Source organism: Candoia aspera, chromosome 3, assembly GCF_035149785.1.
Source record: "Candoia aspera isolate rCanAsp1 chromosome 3, rCanAsp1.hap2, whole genome shotgun sequence".
NCBI lineage: Eukaryota > Metazoa > Chordata > Lepidosauria > Squamata > Boidae > Candoia > Candoia aspera.
Window position 1 is genome coordinate 33268682 of NC_086155.1, and position 22070 is coordinate 33290751.

At 35.2% G+C, this 22070-nt stretch overlaps 1 protein-coding gene across 2 annotated transcripts in view; it reads left to right on the forward strand.

Annotated features, from left to right (window-relative positions):
* The window catches only part of RBM12 (RNA binding motif protein 12), a 55328-nt gene that overhangs the window by 14533 nt on the left and 18725 nt on the right, over nt 1-22070 (forward strand). For both annotated transcript variants that reach the window (XM_063297289.1, XM_063297288.1), the window contains 3 exons: nt 19442-19570; nt 20792-20971; nt 21769-21843. In XM_063297289.1, the coding sequence (XP_063153359.1) occupies nt 19442-19570; nt 20792-20971; nt 21769-21843 (384 nt within the window). The remainder of the gene's footprint in view (nt 1-19441; nt 19571-20791; nt 20972-21768; nt 21844-22070) is intronic.

Consider the following 22070-nt stretch of genomic DNA (forward strand, 5'->3'; position numbering starts at 1 on the left):
AATAGTAACGCAAGCAACCAGAAACTACATTTATCCAGCATTTACCAATCCCCATGGGTGCCGGTTAACTGAGTCTACTGTATTTGTGATATTTTCAGAACAGGAAATCTGATAGTTGGATTTTCGATAGTTGCAATGACCCTTTACTACAGAAGCAGATTACCTTGCTTTGAAATTGTTAGCGGTTAACTAAGAGTAAACCCCATTGAAAATAGTGAGATTGAATGACATATATGAAAAGGATGCAATTTATCTGTGTTTTTCAAAAGTACATATTGGAAATAATTTAAGCTAATGGGAGGAAACTATTATTCAATTCAATTCAATTCATAGGCCACCCAACTCCCAAACAACTCCAGGTGTCTTACAACCCAAAACCAGCATATATAAATACAGCTGACCAGAAGAGCAAAATACAAAACCAAGCCAACACAAATCAAACAAAAATAAAAACAAAAAAGGTGGCACAATTATCCTGCCTCCCATGCCTGGGAGAACAACCAGATCTTCAGTAGTTCTCTGAACAATATAATGATGGGACCCACCCAAATCTCTGGGGGGACATCATTCCAGAGTGCAGGAACAATAGAGTAGGCATGCTTCCTGGATCCTGCAAGATGACATTAATTGACAGGATCCAGAGTGTACCCCGTCTACTGGATCAAATAGGATGGGCAGAGACAACTTGAAGACAAGTGGTCCCTCAGATAGCTAAGCCCTATGACATGAAGGGCTTTAAAGGTGATAACCAGCACCTTGAAATGAACGTGGAAGCCAACTGGCAACCAGTGCAGCTTGCGGAGTAGTTGGTCACACATGCATAACATTACCCCCATCACTGTCTGCCCCACTGCATTCTGAACCAACTATAGTTTCTGAATGGTCTTCAAAGGTATCCCTGGTTAAAGCGTGTTTCAGTAATCCAATTGTGAGGTAACATGGGCATGAGTGACTGTCCGAAGGGCCGCCTGATCCAGGAAAGGATGCAGCTGGTGCATTAGATGTACCTGTGCAAAGGACCTCTTGGCCGCTGCTTCCACTCATAGAGCAAGAGGATCCCCAGATTTCATACAAGTCTCATAGGGAAATGCAGCCTGATTGAGAGTCAACAATGGAATACTTCCAGATGGGGTGGGGGGCAAACAGACACAGCCCACTGGTCTTGTCACGACTGAGCCTGAATCTGTTCCTCCCCATCCAGACCCACACAGCCTCCAGGCACTGGGTTAGGACTTCGACTGCATCTCTTGGCCAGCCAGGGGTTGACAGGTACAGATGGGTATTATGTCTTTGATGCTGTTACTTGTTGTATTATGTGAACGCTATTTCAGAATACAAAATGAGACTTTGTATATTAAAACATGGTATAAAACAGATAAATATTCTTTTAACTGCACCACATGAATATGCTTTTAATACATCTTTGTAAATTTTGATTAGAATTTTATAGCATTTTAAAAACATAGTTCTATTTAAAAGTATCGTTCGTATACAGCAAAAATGTACAGTGTTACCCCAACAATATACATGATGCTTTGTTCAATAAGAAGCAAAAGATGAGCTTACTCTAGAAGAGGTTATGATTACATTCCAATGGGGTATTCCATATGGGTAACATGATTAATCTGTTAAATGTGCAGTTATAGAAAGTTTTATTTAGAACCAAGATTTCACAGCAAATGTGGGATTTAAGAAGAGCTAATATGCACTGATGTATAAACGAGAACAAAAAGGTAGAAAAAAAATTAAATAGCTGGCAATAGTTGTTCCCTTTTTTGCAGGTCATGTTTTGGGAATTATTAGTGAAACCTAAAGATACAATTTAACTTTCACTATTAAATATATTATAAATATCAGGTACTGACTGGGTTCATACATTACGTTAGCCTCTAATGTGCTTTGTTTGATTTTGACTTAGCTTGTTGCATGAACCCAGCTATTGTTTGCTTAATCAGAACTTGATTAACAATGGTGTAGTGTAACGTGTGAACCCATGTGGTTATGAAATGAAGCTACCAGTTGGTATCTTTGACCCACTTGAAGGTTTCTTTGTATGTTTCAATTGCTACATCAGAAATTACAATGTGAATTATGTGTATCAAAATTATTATTGGAATATTTATCCAAACCTGGCAATTAGTCTCTAGTTCTTTCAGTGGAGTAGGGATTCTGGTAGTTTGGACACAATTATGCATAAATAGATTCAAAATGCATGACTAGGATTGGTTCAATACGTGCATCGTAGAAAATATATTTTGTACTTCTTTATAGATGCCATTTTGAGGCAATCTTTCAATTATAATTATTACAAAACCAGAATGAGTATTTGGGGAAAAAGTGCTGTATGCAGTTGAACAACAGAATAATTTCTACAGAAGATACCCAATTCATTCTATAAAACACACATTGAGACAGCAGAATTATTAGATTTTTGTCCTGCCTTTTTTATATATAACTCAAGGCAGCGAACATACCTAATACTCCTGCCTCCTCTTTCTCCCACAACAACCCTGTAAGGTGGGTTGGGCCGACTGGTGCAAAGTCACCCAGCTGGCTTTCATGCCTAAGGAAGGCCTAGAACTTACAGTCGTCTTGTTTCTAGGCTAGTACCTTTCAACTACGTCAAACTGGGTCTCTAGAATATAACGTAGATAGGAAAAAATATGCAGAAATACTTCTAAAAAACAGTGCTTGCTTCCTAAATGATTCTGTCTAAAGAATCAAGATCATGTGTTGTATCAAAGCTGAAAAAAGTTTTTCTTAATTTGCTTCAACAGGAAACAACCCCCAAATTAATTGGTATGTTTATTAACTGAGGGCAGGCCTTTTCTTCCCTATCAGTTTTGACAATTTTTTGTTTGTGTTTAGCAAATTAAATAGAACTAGTACATTATAAGAAGTACTTTGAGCTATGTATAATGTACAGATCAACATCTTGAAGCTTGTGGCCCAAGGTCATCCTCACTGGAAGATACCTGGTCTTCTAATGGGCAAGGTAATGAAAAAAGACCTAGAAAGAATGACATTAATGGTGATACCTGTTTGGAAGGCCTTATTTAGGGCCTCTGTTAGAGTAGCTTTGTTAAGAAGACTAGCAGTGTTAACAATTAGTTCCCTGTTTTTGATGTGGGTAAGACTAGTTGTACTTCTATGTGTTAGTGGAGAAATTAGACTTAAACAGGAAATGGTGCTGAACTTTACATTTTAGGTGAAAAGTATGTTTGAGATTTTTTTTCAGTACTTGCAGAAATGTGTGACAGGCTGAAGTCAAATTTATAGCCATTTAAAACAGTGAACCTGAACAACTTTTAATCTTTGCTTTTGCTAGTCATGGTTACAAGCAAGGTGTAAGGCACAAACCCCACCCCAATAATAATAAAGTGCAAGCATTTAAACCTTACAGCCATAACTGTAGATCTTAATTGGTCTCATGCCATAAATAAAGTTGTTATTTGGAGATCTGGACTGCTTCATGAAAATTCAAAGTTCTAAAACTAATCCACACTTCTGTGCACAGCAATGTGACATATAGTCAGTGTTAGCATTTTCTTTACTATGTTTTGTCAAGGAGCTTATGACATGCACTGTGGGTTAATCATTAAAACTTCATGGTGACTTTGTGATGGAGGTTACACCAAGGCATAATGATTTCACAACGTCATGATTTTAGAAGCATTTGAAGCTGGTTCTGCTTTAGCATCATATAGTTCTATCTTGGATATGTGCAATCTGTCAACTGTTTAAAATGCATTAACTATTGGTAGAAGACCAATTTGACAGACAAGTTTTGCTTGTTTACTAATTTTGAAGTCCTTTCTGCATTTTGAATAGTGCAAGTAAGTTGGTTTTTTCATTGCTCAATTTGGAGAAAGCAGTTAGCAAATAAAAGTTTAAAAGTAGTGGAGTTCCTTGTGTACCCAATTAAAAATTATTTTTGACATGTAGATGGTTTAATTCTCAACGTTCATCAGTGAAAGGGTCTTCAACCAAAGCAAGATGTCAGTTATGAGGGATGGTTTTAATAGTGTTTCTTAACTAAAACTAGGATGCAATATGCAATACCTATTTACTTACACATCCTAGAATTCCAGTTATGTCATGGGTTTTATTAAACATATATACATACACATATATTCAGGAAAGCATAAACCCCTTTTAAAATTCTTAAAATAATGAAATTTTGCACACAAATAAGGTGATGCCTAGGGAAGCATGGGTTTTTATTGAATTATTCAGATTGTAATGTTTTTGCATTCATTACAGTAAAACTATAATCATAACTTTATGTACAATGCTAGACCTCAGACACTGAAGCATAAAGTATAAAGGACAACCAGTTAATTTTAAACTACAGAAGGCGAAATGCATTGTACAAGGCACTTTGTTTTACAAAAATAGTATTATCTGTTACTAGAAAATGGTTTTATTTTGGTACTTGCTTTTAACCTAAAGGTTCCAGAGGATAACTCTGTATTGAATATTAATCAGTTTCAGGTAGGTGAAACTTATAGTATATGGTTGATTGGCAATTGGTGTTTTTGAGTTATGTAGATTAGTTGCCTGTTTAATAAAGCATTTTGTTCATGTTTGTATGGTAAGTGCTGCCCTGTTTTGAGATTTGCGTTCAAAGGAATGTCATTTTTATAGGCATTTAAGGCACTTGGATCTACACACCCACATAGGGTAATCCTCATAAATTATTTTGCTAATTGGACAGTTGAACTTTGCTGAAGTCTACTTCAATAAAATCACTGGAATATAATTTACAGTAGGTATAAATTACCTGGATTTAAAATTAATAAGAGATTTTTAATAATTGTCTCACAATCAGCAGCGCAAATCCAATTGCACTTATTTTAAATTCTCCATTCCTTGAGAAGAAGAAATTTTGAATCACAACAGGAACAAAGAATGTAGTCTTCCATATTACTGTGAGCTTCCTGTTTTGAACATTCTGTACAGTAGTGATGTTGCTTTCCTTTTCTTCAAGTACTGTGATCTAAGAAGTTGCAAGATAGTTGGATTTTTTAGAAAGTGCAAATTGGACAAAACCAAAGACAATACTTGTTGGCATTTTATATTCTTTCCTCCCCTAAGTGACAAAGAATTGGATAGTCAGAACCGAAGTTCTAGGCCAGGGTAACCAACCTTTTGAGCAGTGGGCGCAAGTGAAGATATGTTGTGAATGCACTCAGAAAAGCAGAGGAGCTTATACATTCACAAAAGATTTTTCATGGCCAATCATGAAACAGCCATATACCTGCTGTATACGTTCTAGTCCCTTAGAGCAGCCCGGCAAAGCTTTCTATCTTGGCCAGGTAGAAACATATTAAAGCAAAACTCTTGGCTGTAGCCACCTGGCCATCATATTTTCTATGGCTGTATGTAGACCCAAAGCATGCTTGTAAATAATAATGCCAACTTTCCATTAACTTTTAAAATCAAAATAAAAGGAAATACCTTGCAGGCACAGACATGAGTATTTACTTTATTCTTAAAATTGTCTGGTTTACTGTTTCTGTACTGCTGCTTTGGAATTTGTGTTTATGTGAGAATGCAGAACTGTCCCTAGGAATTTGAAGAATTTATATTACATTTTTCTCCTCCATGATCTTACATAGTGGCCACTATATGTGCATTAATTAAATCAGTGCTAAGTTATATAGAGTTTCACTGCAATTGTGGTTAAATCTAGAAATTGTGTATTCAACCAAAGAGTCTTCTTAATTTGGTCAACAAAAGTAATATATTGCAATTGATGTATACCCAATGAAATACAGTATTGAAAGCTGTATAAATTATGTCATTCTGACAAAGCTACCCCATAATATTCTAAGAATAATGGCATTTTAATTTTGTACTTAAAAAAACTTGCTTAGGGAGAATCCCTTAGAATTTAATCACAAAGGAAGAACTGATTGGCCTGAGCTGATCAGCCCTAGTTTTGCAAGCCTTTCAGAGGATTAATATATGCCAACTGCATGTTACATCTCCAATATCCTGAGAAATTACTTTTGTATTGGCCAGACACAGCAAATTGCATTTTGGCTTATATCTGAAAAAGTACGAGGTTTCCTTTACTTTCATATAAGTGGTTCAGTTTTCCCTTGCTTCTGAATTCCTCAGCCTTACCCTACCCATAAACCCAGGCGGCAAGCTCAGCTAGTTACCTTTCTTGAGTACGTATATTGCCTATAGTGGCATTTTTTTAATCCTAACTTTTGAAGAACATCTGAAAGGTTACTTATTTCTTGTCCATCAAGAAATACAGGTGACAGGTGAGTTTTTTTTTTTTTTGATAAACATTAATTCTTACTCAGATAGGAATGATGAAATATTATAGGTGTTATATTTATAATAAAATATGCTGTACTTTAAAATAGGATTTTAGAGAGGAAAAACAGCTAAAATGAATCACAATTATGGAAAATATGCTAAAAATACATACTCGCTTTGATTTGTTTTTCAGTTGGAAGAGCCAGGTAATATTGTTTGAACTGTTAAATAGTAAACATTCAGCATGAATCTAAGTTGAGCTGCAGTTATTTTCTTCAGAACTAATGGAAGTGGATGTACTCACCTTCACAAGTGGAAACTGAAGATGTCATTGATGCCCAGAAACAACATATTAATGTCTTGTTTATCCAAGATATTTCTCGTGTAGAATGTGTCTAGATAGCATTCTTTGGTGATAGTCTTAATGGGGTGCAGAATATCTTGTACAATGACAAAAGTATGTGTTCCAATATATATAATGACCCTGTATATGCAGTTCATAAACTGTTTTAGGTGTACATTAAAATACAAAATGGTTCTCTGTATCAATAACTTTTATTTTAGTGATGTCCTATTTATACAAAAATTAAAAAGGGGCTTTTTTTTACAAATGCATTGCAAAAAAAAATTTTTTTTTTTTTTATACTATTGCAGGGGATTAGGATGGAGAAAAATGGGCATGGTTCCCAAATATGCCAAAAATGCATATTCAGTAAGCTTTTTCATAGTGTTTGAATAATTTACTTGTCTGTCATTGCAGCAAAGGTATCTTTTTTTCTTGGACATTTTTCACAGGTAGTATTTGTTATTTGACCTAGAGCTATGGTGTCATAATAAGGGAGACCTTATCAAGTAGTTTTGTGTTTTGCCCAGGAAGGAATATTGCAGTGGCTGTATTGCACCTTTATGTCCTGTGTCCCACTTAGTATCCACAGTTCAATGAGTAACTTTCATTTATTTTAGTGCAGAAAATATATTTAATATCTTGTTTAAAATGAGATGTTGAGGAGATCTAGTTTAACTTCCTACTCTGTCTAGGCAGGAAGAAACAAAGGCTAGGAATAAATACTAAATATTCTGGCATCATTTAAATCTTAGCTATCAAACAGTTATTATTGGAAATGTAAAGTTGTAAAGCTTAATTTGTTCAGTGAAGGCATGGATTAGATAAATGTCTTTGGACCCACATTGGCATATATGTTCAGTAAAATTCTGTGGGTATTATTATTAGCATAATACTGTTGGTGACAATTTTGTAATGTTAATTCTGTTTTCAGCTGCCAATTTTATTGCATTCATTCTAGTATATGCTACATTCCTTGGCTATGGAAAATAAAAATCTTGAGTAAATTTAGAGTTGATGAGGTTTGGAACATTGTGCAAGCATATAGTTGACCAACTGAAATAAACACATCTCAGTTTCTTTCCAAATTCAGCTGAGGTATACATATATTCAGTGAAAGTTGTTTGTTTTATTACCTCCAAATAATGCCAAGCTAAATTGGCTATTGCCAACCATGCTTGATAGCAGTAAAGATCCTCAGTTAAATGATAGGGATTGTATAGTTAACCATCTCAGTATGGTTATTAAAGTTTATAAAATAGTAATAGACACCCATTTTTAAATCCAGACTTATCTCCTATATGGAAAACAAGTTAAATGTTTCCAGATAATAAAAGTGGAATTTGAGCTGTATGTGTTAATGTAAGTAGAAGAGCTTTACATGGGGAATATCTTAGTAGCTTTGCTGCCTCATTCTCTTGAATAGGAGATATGTAATTACATATCTACATATTAATTACAAAATTTTAATTTTAATAAAATTACTTACAAAACTACATATTAATTACAAAACTACATATGTAATATGTATATATGTAATATGTAATGAACATTTATCCTATACAAGTTTGGGAATAACAGAAAATAGAAAACTTGAAAGATCAGAAGAATAACTATGCTATATAAAAAGTATCTTTCAAATGTGTGTACAAATAAAAAAATACAAATCTAGCCAAACAAATGTAAGGATATTGCTGGCTTCAATAGAAATATATATTTTTAAAAACCATGTAAGAGCACAATGGTGAACATTTAATTATCCAGCTATTTATAGGGTGTTCTTGAAGCTACTATATAAGTAATGCAGCTGGAAAAATTTATAAAGGAATGCATTCATTCCAAAGTTATAAAGGAAATCAGTATAAAATTCATTGCAAACAGACTTAACTGGATTTGCTGAAACTAATCAGATGAGAATTAAAACTGGTCATCATCATGGTAGAAAATGTAATTGATATTCAGAACTGAGAAAAGTTCTAAGTAGTTTAGTAAAAAATATTTACTATTCAAGGATGCACAGCAGGTGGCAGCACCTGGCCAACCTGGCTGATCTAAAAGAAGACCTACAATGGGATGTAGTGAAGGAAAGGTTTGAGCAGAACCCAGTTGATCACGTAAATATTCCATTTTTAATATATCTAAAAAATCCAGCAATATCTGTTTAATGTTTAATTGAAATTTACTTATCTTATGGCAGTGACATTCAGGTATAATAGAATTTACAATAGTAGCTTGATTTGCCAAATGAAGTATCTGTCCATCTGCATCTCACACACTGGGAATTTGTTTAAAGGCTAAAATGAACCTCTGTAAAATAAAAGTATGAATTGAAACATCTTGAGATCTTTACTTGTTCTATAAGTGTTTTCACTGTTCTGCCAATCTGAGTAATCTGTCACTGGTTGATGGTTTATTCTGGGGATACATGAATACATAACCTCAGAATTACTATGCCTTTCCTGCTTTTTAGTTTTGGAAAATGAATGCAGTACAGGAAATACGTTCCATATATAAACCAAAATCTAAAATAATTTCAAATAAAAGTTGAATAAAGGAAATGAGACTTCTGATTAATAAATGTAAAGTAATGCATAATAGTTGAGAAAAAATCAAGTATGTGCTGGATTTGGTTGCAAATTCATTGAATTCACTAATTTTAGAAAACGTCACCATTTCTGAGGTCAAGCAATACAGTACTATTCTTTTAACTATATGTAACTAAACTTTCAAATAATTTAACCTAGTTTAAAAGAGTAGGAGCTTCATACATTTTATCTCAATATAATCTAACTACTGTATATGCAGATAAGCCAAGAATTTTAGGTGTCAAAATACACCCCCAAAAATAGGGTTTGGCTTATCAATGGATGGGCTTCTCAGCAAGCATATACAGTAATACAGTACTTTTTTAAAGTATCAGTATTCCCTGTATATACTTGCAGATAAGCCTATCTGTGGATAAGCAGACCCTTGAATTTTTAACCAAAATAACCATGAAAAATATGAGCTTATCTGCAAGTGGCACATTTTTCATGATATTTTGGTTGAAAATTGGAGGGTCAGCTTATCCACAGATGGGCTTATACATGTGTATATATGGTAAGTATTAAATGGAGGTGAACAAAAAATGCAGGGCTTCCAAATGACACTTTGCTTAATATATCAGAAGACCAAAAATTGTTTCAGCAAGCTATTAAGCCAGTTTAGAATATGGTATCTAAAAGTCCTTATTAGAGAGTAGGTTTCAAACACTGTATTTGGGCCTTGGAACTCTCACTAGCTAGAACAAGGAATATGGCTATATGGTTAGGTAAAGGTAAAGGTTTCCCTTGACGTAAAGTCCAGTCGTGTCCGACTCTAGGGGGCGGTGCTCATTTCCGTTTCTAAGCCTTAGAGCCGGCGTTGTCCCTAGGGACACTTCTGGGTCATGTGGCCAGCATGACTCACGGAACGCCGTTACCTTCCCGCTGAAGCGGTACCAATTAATCTCACATTTGCATGTTTTCGAACTGCTTGGTGTGCAGGAGCTGGGACTAGCAATGGGAGCTCACCCCGCCGCGCGGTTTCGAACCACTGACCTTCCAATCGACAGCTCAGCGGTTTAACCCGCAGTGCCACCGCGTCCCTTTATATGGCTATATGGTTAGCTGTCTTAAATATTCTCAGTAGAAGGGATATGAATTTTTTTAAATGTAATTTTTATTAAGAATTTTTATTACAGTAGTAAAAACTAATACAAACTAGAGAGAGAATAGAGAAAAAACGTGCAGGGGAAAAATAATAAATATATAAAGATGTGACTTCCAACCTTCATCACAAGTATAAACAAATCAGTAACTCTTTACACCCATAAAGTTACAGACAGATATCTCTTCATCCCATACCCCTTGTCTATGAGCAAATCCGTAAGACATTAACTTTTCAATCCTGGTGTCAGCAAAAAGTGTAAAGGATTGCCAGAATTTTGCAAAAAAAAAAAAAAATCTTTAACCTGATCAAATATACCAACTTTATATTCCTTCCTTTTACTTTGAACTACTAAGTACTTCTTAATTTTTAATTCAATCAAATATTATTGTAGGATTTGTTTTCTCTTCAATTTTTCTTTATCCCATTACACAGATTTCTTCAAGTCTTTAACAAGCCTCTTTTGTAGATCTAGTAACATTTTCCAGGTCATTCTTTTGGTTTATCATCTGTATTCCCCCTTTAATTTTTAAAACTTAAGCCAGTTTCTTTTGTATATCCAGTAAAGGGTCCTTTTCTAAATCATTCTCTTGGCCTGTCATTTGTAGTTCCACTTCCAGCATTTTCTTTGTGTTGTCAGATAAAATTTGTTCCACATCTGTTATTCCTTCATTGACATCTTTTGGACATAGTTTATCCATTGAAGCAGACATCCTTACTGACTGTTGATATTGTAGTTAATAATTTCTGGCTCCATTCTTTAAAGATCTCCTTTAATGTTTCCACTGTTAACAATATTTTGTGTCATTTTGTAAGTCCCAGTATTAACTGACATAAAGAACAAGCTTGTATTCTTTTTCTTCTGCTTAGAATCTTTAGTCCCCTCTAGTGTCCAGTTTCTAAAATCATAAAGTAACTTATCTTTGTTATGACTTAAAATAGCCAGGATAGCCAAAATAAGTCTGTTTCCCCCAAGAAGCTTTTATTTTTTATAGTTAGTTCCAAAATCTTACAGTAAAAGTCAATATTCCAGATTTATCTGGACCCTTAATCTGTTATAACTTTCTTAGATCAATCTGTTTATAACTTTCTTGGATCAAAATCGTATTTATTTTTTTGCTGTTTATTTCAAATTCTTTAAGTTCTTAAGCTTAAACTTCATTTTTTCTTTTATTAAGAGTTGAAGATAAGCTCACCTGATGACTTTTCGAACCTGTCATTCTGAAGGTCTCTAATAGCTTTAAGATGGTTAATAGGCAATTTCTGAAAGTAATTAGAAAATGAGGTTTGCAAACTTAGTGTTCTTTAAAAGGTTCCGCCATGGTTGCTAGCAAGATGGCTGATCCCTTCGTCTCCTGGCGCTCAAACCCGCGGAAGACCGCTGTCCTGGAGTTCCTTGGTCTTCACTGCAGTTGTTGGCTTCGCTTTCTCAGAGACATCTTCAGCTCGCCATACCTCCCCTGGAAGTCCCGGATATGAATACTTTAAATAAGTGCATAAAAATATATGAGAAATATAGTCAAGTACCTTTAAGATTTTTGTAATCAAGAAAAGTGTTACAGCTGGAAATGGGTACATAAATTCTCCAAAGCACTGTTAGCTGTTGCCAACCTTTTTTTTTTTTTTAAGCATATTGGTCAAATTCCATAAATGTGTGCTCTTCTAACGTCAGTTATAGCCAAGGCGTCCAATAAATGGGCTTATTCAGTATTCTGAAACTAAGTTGTAGCGGTCAGAAAATTGTCATAACGACTTGACCATGCCCAAAATGGCTAACACTGTTGTGGCTAGTCAGGAAATACAATTTTTTGTCTTTGTATTATGTACTCTGTCCTGCCCTCTTTAACCCCCAGTATATTTGCTGCTCAGTCTTTTTTTCCTGGCAAATGCGTGTATTTGCAGCCGCTCATTATCTAATAATCATATAATATGAAATTCAAAATCAGTTTTGGAGAAAAAAATGGCTTTGCTTTACAGTACTGTCCTAACTTAGCGTGAAGTACCACATTGAGACAGTCAGTTGGTCTCTAGTGTTTATTGAATGCTCTAGTAGATAGAAAATCCTGCCAAACTGAAAGAGTGAGAAATCCACACAGATAAACCCAAAACTCAAGGCAGGTCTGCTCTGAGTTTTTTTAAAGCCTCTAAACTACGCATGTGTTTTTCCCCCTGGATAGGGGCCCCCTCCTGCTCACCATCAGTACTCATGACAAGTACAGTACGCCAACTTCATTTTTAATTTTCCTTAAAATTTAACAAAGTGAAGCAGCAGGCTTCATACACTGAGGAATAGTATAGCTCACAACTGCCACGTTGGGGATCCCAGTCTTTATAGAATGCATCTTCCAACATGTGTCATCTATATGACAGCAGTGCTGAGTGGAAAAACAACAGACGTGTAAGCCTGATTTTGTTCTATTTCCTGTTCAGGAAAACAAACATCCTGCTGCTTAAGCTACATGGTATGTCTAGATAATACATGAAAGATGGGTGGAGGGAGGAGAAAACATTGCAGAAACATTAAAGCCTTCACAAACTTTTAAGGATGTTTTAAAAATATTTTTGTTTATTCTGTCATCAATTTCTTACCGTCATTCTATTTTCATGATAAAATATTATGTAGATCCCCACCTGGGGAAGTCTCTCATGCTCATTGCATAGAAGTAACCTGTTGCATTGTTCACACAATTAACAAACTGTCTTACATCATTTGGAAAATCCTAATATTGTAATAAGTTATAGTATGGAGTATTGATGCAGAATAGGGAACTGACAATTTCATTTGCCCATTTCTTTGTATTAAGAGGTATCTGTCCTGTACTTGTGAGCTAAGGATGAATCTTTCCATTCCATATAATTAGATGTTGGATAGAATAGCATACCATAACAGAATAGAGCTTTTTTTTTTTTTTTTTTTTTGCACAAAATAGATTTCCGGGGTCAAATTTCCTTTTTTCTAGCATTTTTTTTCTACTAAGAATATGATTGAGACCTCCAAATAATGGTTAGAAGCATAATTGTGGAAGACTTAACTGTTATATCCTTAAGTGTAAGAAAGAACTTAGTTTTTAAATTATTGATCAGAATTCATCAATCAAAATAATTTCATTGATACCACGAATTTTTTTTAGTTCTGCATTTGACCCAACCTACTTTATTATTCATAGGGAATGTCTCTTCAAATATGTGAGACTATCTCCATTCCCACCAGACAGCTATATGTATCCTGCAAATAGCAGGATACATCTGATGAAATTGCTGGTTATATCACTTGCATCTTAATATAAGGAAAGAAGAAAGAGAGACCTGACCAGATTAAACATGAATTAGGGAGACTGCAGCCTATCATTTTAGAAAGGTTTAATATTAAAAAGAAACACATACTGCTAAATCCAAGGTACAATATGAAATGCCAGAAATTATTTTGTATAATTGTTTTGGAGCCTGTTTGGGGGGACCAAGTAGTCTGCTCTGTTTTTCAGTATATAATTGAAGCTACAATCATGGCTGATAATTATAAGCAGTGCCAACTATAAGGAATAAATGTATATCAATCATCCAAATTGCCAAATGATCCAAATCCAAATAATTACTACCCATAGAAAACCATTGAGAAAGGAATATTAATGTAGCTGTGACTGGGCAATTGTTGTTTATTCGTTTAGTCGCTTCCGACTCTTCATGACTTCATGGACCAGCCCACGCCAGAGCTTCCTGTTGGTCGTCAACACCCCCAGCTCCCCCAGGGACGAATCCATCACCTCTAGAATATCATCCATCCACCTTGCCCTTGGTCGGCCCCTCTTCCTTTTGCCTTCCACTCCCTAGCATCAACATCTTCTCCAGGCTGTCCTGTCTTCTCATTATGTGGCCAAAGTATTTCAGTCTTGCCTTTAATATCACTCCCTCAAGTGAGCAGTCTGGCTTTATTTCCTGGAGGATGGACTGGTTTGATCTTGCAGTCCAAGGCACTCTCAGAATTTTCCTCCAACAGGGCAATAGAATACCCAATCCGAAATGTAACAGCAATACTTTTTCTAGTTCAATTTTTATATTTGCATACTTTCCCCCCCACCCCGGATTCCTAAACATTAAAAACGTAAAGCGCAAATCAAGTCCCAGTGTTTGTGCTGTGGCTGAACCTACATTGTGTCAACCCGGAGAACTAGTTCATTGTTACCCCTATATTTCTGGGAAATGAATAATGTGCGACATCCCTGTGGTCTAGCAGTAGTATCTGTGTGCTAGTTTGTGTGCCTGTTTTCTTTTTTTATGGAAAATACAATTGGGAGCTTTAAATTTAAGGGTAGCATAGCAACCAGAAGGAAGTGGGAGGTGAGGAGAACAGAGATTTAAGGTACAATTCTGTGCATTCTTACCTGAGAATTACCGAATGCAATAGGAATTTTTGACAATTATGTGTAGGATTGGGCTCTGATGCTCCAGTCCCACACGCACTTGGGAATGCCACTGAGCCTTGTGATATTTACATGAATAGATACGAATTGGACTGCTGTTAAGGTTCCTAGTGATGATCATGCAAAAAATGAAAGCATATGACTATAGCAAAAGAGAAGTTGAGGTGTCTCTTCCAAATTTTGATCTTTTACTGTAAGTCACACTGAAGGTTACATATATGCCAGTCTTCAGGAATTAATCCCCTCCCAATAATGTATATTATGTATACAGTAAGATTCCATGTAATGTAGAGCTTAGGGGACTTATTTTGAACTATTTGAACCATATAGTCACATGTAAGTAGCTTTTACATGCCAATAGCTTTTAACTGCCATGAGTGTAAACTCTTCAAACATCCAGAGTAAGTCCATCATGGTCACGCAGCACATTCAGTCACATAAACTTAAGCAGACATGTTTCTTTACTACTGTTTGCTATTGTTTGCAGTTTACATGTGTAGTAGCAGTCAGACTAAAATAGCTTTTCTTTTGCTTACTCATTTACTCTTGGAGTACTGTTGCATTTTTGGATCAGCATCTTAGTATAGCCTTCTTCGCTTGCTCTTTTCAAAATGTCTTCAACTGTTCTTTTTCCTGACCATTAGTCCTGCTGGCTGGGACTGCCCAGGGTTACATCTAGAGAGGTTCAGGGTGGAGAAGGCTATACTAACATGGTACAGCATATAAAAAACAGTTTGGTAAGGGTGGGCCCACTAGAAGCTTAAATATACACCTCCCTTCTCATCCCTTACAATATGGGGCAGGGGGGCAGTGTTGGTGATGCCGAAGACACACATTTCTTGAAAGGATGGTGGTATTTTAACTGGCAGGTTCAACATGGGTAACGAGGCAAGCTTCGCTCAGTCTATTCCCACCAGGAAACAGGATAAAATTTTGCCAGAAATCTTTATATTGTCAAATATAAGTCAAGCCATCAGGTTTGGAGACCTACAGAATAAAATTAACATACCATCTAGCTAATCTTGCCTGAACGGGGGAAAAAAAAAGTACTGATTGGAAGACCACCAGGAAATCCCAGGACTAGCCTAAGAAGTTGAGCAAATTTTCCAGAAGAAGGCAATGACAAGCCACTTTTGTATTGTTGCCAAAGAAAACTACGTGTGTGTCTGTCCATGCAGCCACCAGGAGTCAAGCTTTGCTTGAGTTGAGTCTTCAACTTTTCAATATGCCATGGTTTTATAACAGTGTTCCATCTAATACCTGGTTCTTCCATGGCCCAGATGGGTGTATACATAATAAGAGGCAGATGTAAACACATTTTGCAGGCCTTGCGTTGGTATTTTGTAGCTTGGGGCACTTGCAGGAGTCACTATGACACTTAAAACTACCAGGTGATTTAGTATGAATATTTTAATTTCCTATATTCTCTTGAAGTAGCTCTTGGACAGATGGTACTGTAAGTTAAATACCAATTTCAAGCCACCCAGTACAGATCAGTAGCAACGCAATTGCAGATAAATCCACTGATGCAGGAAGGGTAGGGGGTGAGAGACCAATGAAAGGATCCTTTCAAATGAAAAGCCAGCTCTAATTGTGTTTTCTGTTTCCTCAATGCCTCCTTTATGCTATTCCCTGCTTCTCTCACTTTTAGCACCCTACCTGAGCTTTACTTTCTGCTTTTCTCATTTCCAAGTGTCATCCCTATCAATGTTATCGCCTCCTCCATTCTCAGTATGTAGCTAATTCCATTGCAAGAAGTAATAATCATGGATGGACTTGGTGATGTCACCACACTACTCTAGGGTAGTACTATAATACACATTTTGTTGTGAATATAAACATAAGCTGTTACTGGTTTCTTGGTGTGAATGGAGAGAATTAGGAATGCATATCAGTCCATAAAAGAACGTTAGAAATTTGTTATTCATTAAATAACAGTGCTGCTTGCTTTAGTTATAGAAGATGTGTATACTGTACTGACTCCAACTGTACTGTATCAATCATGCTTTTCCATATTTGCATGTCTGATAGTTAATTGTCACAAATTACTGTTTATCTAGTCAGATCTGAAATATATTATGCTTGTGGCAGCAAATCTTTTGATGATGAACTGATTCAGCGTAGGATATTCATGGACATATAGCTGCTAAGGGAACAAAGCCTGCAGCAAGAAGTGCTTACAGTTGAGTTTCTTTGGAGGGATACTAGCCTGGTCACAGTTAAAACTTCACAGATTATGAGGGCAGTATATCTTATATGGGCATGCTAGGAAACTAAGACTAGGGGCAGATCTACCCAGCAGCTGCACCTCCCTCCCTTACTGGAGCTTGCAGAAGAGTATGCTGCTCTGAATCTTGTCCACGCAATGTGCCCTTGCTGTGCACCCACAATGGGTTGATGTGCCATTGCTGTCCCTTAGCTTTAGCATGTGCGTGCTACTCTACTCTAAGGGCAGCAGTTTCTGGTCCCTGGGAGCACAGCATGATACCCTCTACTGTTCTTCCAGTTAGCATTTGGATTGTTCTGCACATTGCATTTTTTCATTTTTGGTCTCTGTCATGCTATTTGCTGTTGACTGTGCAATTGAGAAGGCTTTAACCAACAGAAGAAGTGGGACCCATTTCATTAGCGCCTTTAGTGAATAACATCCAAAAGTGAATTGATAATGATGTGACTCAAAAACCATGGAGAGACTGAACTGTCTCACACACTAACATAATAACTGTGCCTAAGTGCTAAGTAAAAAGTCATACTGTCCCCTTATAGTCAGTGGTTCTGCTTATGTAAGCAGCAAATACCCCTAACAACGGTAGCCTCTGGGGTGACAAAAGTGTCTGTTGCATCCACTGCTTATAATTAGCAGTTCCACAGGAAAGTTGACTAAAGATAGGACAGGGATAGGCAACTGTAAGAATGATTAGAAAGCATTTTAAGAGAAGGCAGAGAATTGGAAGAAAAGAAAAAAAATTGAAAAGTGTGCTTAGGAGGACAGAATAGCCAAAAATCATGATGCAAAGTTGGCAATGCATTAGTAAACTGGTACCCAATGAAATGTTGAAGAAAAAAATATAATGGAGCAAAGCAGTAAAAACAAGAATGTGCACAACTGGCAAGAAAAAGTAGACTGATGGAACTGTAGCTGGAAGCTATAAATTAGAAGGAGGTTTTAATTTATAAAACTAAATCTAAAACTGCTAGATTTTTATATTTCTACATCTTACAGGGTGTCTAATTTGCTCTGGCTTCTGCCGCACTGATTTGGCAACCCCTAGGAAAACATATTTTTTCTTCATTCTAGTAACCAAAAAGTATTGTCAGCATGTTAGTGCAGGCTCTCTTATATAAGCTGGCTGATAGTCACACTGTGAATTCACACCATTCACACTGTGCTTTGGGGATTACATAAAGCAGTTGTGTATTCACATTTCCCATTGTGTGCATGTAAGTGTCATTTGATGTTTAAGTATTTGAAGCTAATATTCTTTGGCTTAAACGTTTTCTTGTATTAGAGAAGAATTGGACGTTTGATTTCAGATATCAAGTTTGCTATCTTACAAATTCTTTGGTTTTTGCTGTTGCCTAACATCGAATTAGACATTGGGGTGCACAGTTCTCTGATAAAAGGATTTTTAAAATTAAATATGTCTTTTCAAAGTAGGGGATAAAATATTTAACTTTTGAAATGCTTTTTTCAATTACTCATCAATATAAGGTTACTATAAATAACTTGAAATATCACTAACAGATTCTTCATATGATGTGTGTTATACAGTTTTTATATGGAGATTGTATTGTCTGTCTCTGAAAAAAATATTTAGCTGTATATATTAATATTTGAATAAACTGGAATTCCTATGTATTGTTTAAGTATGCAAAAACTGTTTCATATTGTTCTTTCTGTGGCTGTTCAGATTCAGGGCTTAATGAAGTCAAAGCATACTTGCATTTATATTATAGGTGTCCATGTATTCAGGATGCGTCTGCTTTGTATTGGTATACCTAGTCTAATGTGCTTGAAACTGATGTGGTATCAGTATTTTGAAAATCTGGGAGTGGAGTGGCAGAACTGTTATAGCAGAAACTGAATAGATTATAGCATTCCATTCATTATTGATATGAATATACATTTGGCACTCTGCAGCAATGCAATTTTTATTTTTTTCTTGGTGTTATAGGGGACTGTTGAAGTAGTCCCAATCATTTAGTTCTCTTGCTTTTTAAGCGTATTTACATTAGGAAGAAAAACTTAAGAGTTAAGTTGTCTGAATTTTTATCTGTTTATATGACTTTTTAAAAACTTAAGTGGGAGCTATTGTTTTGTTTGTAAAAGTGTTGTGAAATGATTAGTATAAAAACAATATTCAGATAGTTAAATTTAATATTTAGGACATTTTGCCTGTTTAAATACATGTTTATCTTTTAAATATGATTGCTGCAAGGTTATTTGCATACTAATTTAAATATGTTTTGATGAAGAAGCCTTGGTACATACGGAGTAGTATTCAGCCAAATTTTCAGCCATTGTTAAAATTTGTATTCCACTCTATGGTTGTTTTAATTCCGGAAGAGTAGCAATTATCAGAAACCAATACAAAACTAATGAAGAACATTATCAACAGATATGTTGATATATAAATCAATCCAGATTCCATACGCATAGTATACTGAATATATCATTTAATGTCTATTCATTATTTCATTTTCATTCTGTTTATAGATGGCTCGCTGTGTGACCAAGGTGGAACTGTCCATATCCTGTGACAATCTGATTGACAAAGATGTTGGCTCAAAATCTGATCCTCTGTGTGTCTTGCTTCAAAATGTTGGTGGCGATCAATGGACTGAAGTAAGGAATTTTTGGGGTAGTAAAATTACCAGATGTAGGTAAAGCCTAATGATATAGATCAGTTCTAAGTACGTTTAGATATTAACTTCAGTGGAAATAGTTCAAAGGAGTTATTTTTGGCAAGTTTGGTGGTAAATCCACTGACTTTCAGTCTCCATAAACAAGCACAAACATGATTAAATTATCTCAGAATGAGTTTTATTTGTATATCCTATTTTTAGTTGCTATTTAGCATAACCCTTTCAATCCTAAAATATATCATTAAATTATTTTGCTTCTTGTTAATGAATAGTTTGAGATGGGAAAAGGAAATGGACTGTAATGAGAAAAGAAATCTCTTACTCAGTTCTCTGGATTGCATACATAGTGGTTTTATCTGCATATAATATATATTTTCTTTGTAATATTGAAGGTATCATTATTGCATTTAATTTATTCCCTTTGATTCTTTGAAGCTGCATTTGGATATAGCATGTTGCAAGACCTTTTTTAGTGACTGCATAGATAAACCTTCCCCAGGATGATCAGACCCCAGGCTGGCTCTTTAGGTCTTCCCAAACCTAACTGTGCACCCATCACAGTTGTAATAGAGTCTATTCACTTTGCTGCTGTTTAAACTCTTCTTTCCTTTCCTTATACCTTTCCTAGCATTATATAGAAAAATACTAGAGTTGATGTCTCAAAGACTGTGTTTTTTTGTTTTTCTTTTTTTACATTCATACACAAACAAACATGCTGGTTTATTTAATATTCTGCTTGAAATAGAATTAGGAAAACTCAACCTCTTGTTCACTCAAAAGTTGGTCCTATTCAAAATATTTTTGTTTCATAGCATAGGTTTTTATAATGGACCAATATAGTTACCCATAATTTCTGTAAATTTGATTATATAAAATCTGTTTTCTGCTAAAATGGAAATTGAAAGATTGAAAGCTTGGAGGCTTGGAGATGGGTGGTGTAGAAAAATAAAGAGTATTCATTTTTGTTAGGCATAGTTTCTAAGTATGTAAAGAAGAAGGGCATCATGATTTTCTGAAACATTTTTGCTTCTGAGCAAAAACATCAGAAAAGCAGACAAGCTTCCTTGGATGGTAACTTGCCTCACACTACTGATCTCCCCAAGTCAAATGGAGCCAGAGGGGAATGTTATATAGGAATCTGTTTTGTTCACACTGGATTGTGTAACTTTTAAGCAACCCTTTTTCTTTTTTGTTGTCCTAGTTGGATCGAACTGAAAAAATAAAGAATTGTCAAAATCCTCAATTTTCAAAAAAGCTGCTAATTGATTACTATTTTGAAAAAGTTCAGAAGCTGAAATTTGGTATATATGATATTGATAATAAGTCATATGACTTAAGTGATGATGATTACCTTGGAGGAGCTGAATGTACCCTGGGTCAGGTACTGTAAACAACTATGACCACTACTATATAATATGTTAAGTAACAGTTTAGATTTATTTTTAGGGTTAGAAAAGATATAAATAATTATTCTCGTCCTTCTGTTTTGTTATTCTGGTTGAAGAGAAGGAGGATATAAGACTTCCTTGGTCTGTCTGTTGGATGATATCTGGCAGAATCCTTAAACAATTGTATAGCCAATTATTTCTCTATTTCACTTTGATGATTGCATTTATAAGTAACATCAATTTTATAAGTAAAAATTGTTTGATCTCAAACAATTCTCAAAATTTGCTGTGCCACAAGCCCCTAAAATGCTAAATAAACTTGTGTGCCTCTCCCATGAATAAATCAAATTATTTAATTGGAGTTGGGTAAGAAATAAACTACTTACTTTTAATAATTGGATTTAAACTTATATATCACAGAGATCTCAAATTTTGCAGTACCACAGTTGCCCACTTCTGGCTTGTACAGTTAAAATAAGGAGCAAAGCCTAGAAAGAACTTTGACAGTTCTCTCATGTTGACTGCACAAGCCTAAATAAGTATTTTAAATAAAAATTGTGACTGCCCCTCTAAGTTATTCAGACCTCCTGGACATCTAAACCCATAATTTGAGAATCCTTGCTTATTACAAATTCTCCTACCCCACACTTCCTTGAAAAATTAGCATACAGTGTAATCTTTTATTGGGAAAGATAAATGAAGTCCAGATTTTTACAATATAAATAATTATAAGCAAATTTTTCATATTTTTCATGTATAATCTGAGTAATGTATGCAATTTATATTTTAGATTGTATCAAGTAAAATACTTGTTCAGCCTTTAATGCTGAAGAAAGGAAAGCCTGCAGGAAAAGGCACTATTACGGTAAAAGAAAAGCTCAGTTATGATTTCTTGTGAATATATGGGTTAAATTACACACCTGTTTCTTCTAGATTTGAATTATTTTAAACTTATTTAATATTTGAATTTATTTGAATATATTTGAATTTATCTTAAACATTTTAAGCAATTCATGATGTATCCGTCAGTTGGTTTACATCTTTTGCTTCCAAACTAACTTGCAAACAAATATTCTACAACAATAGGATGTT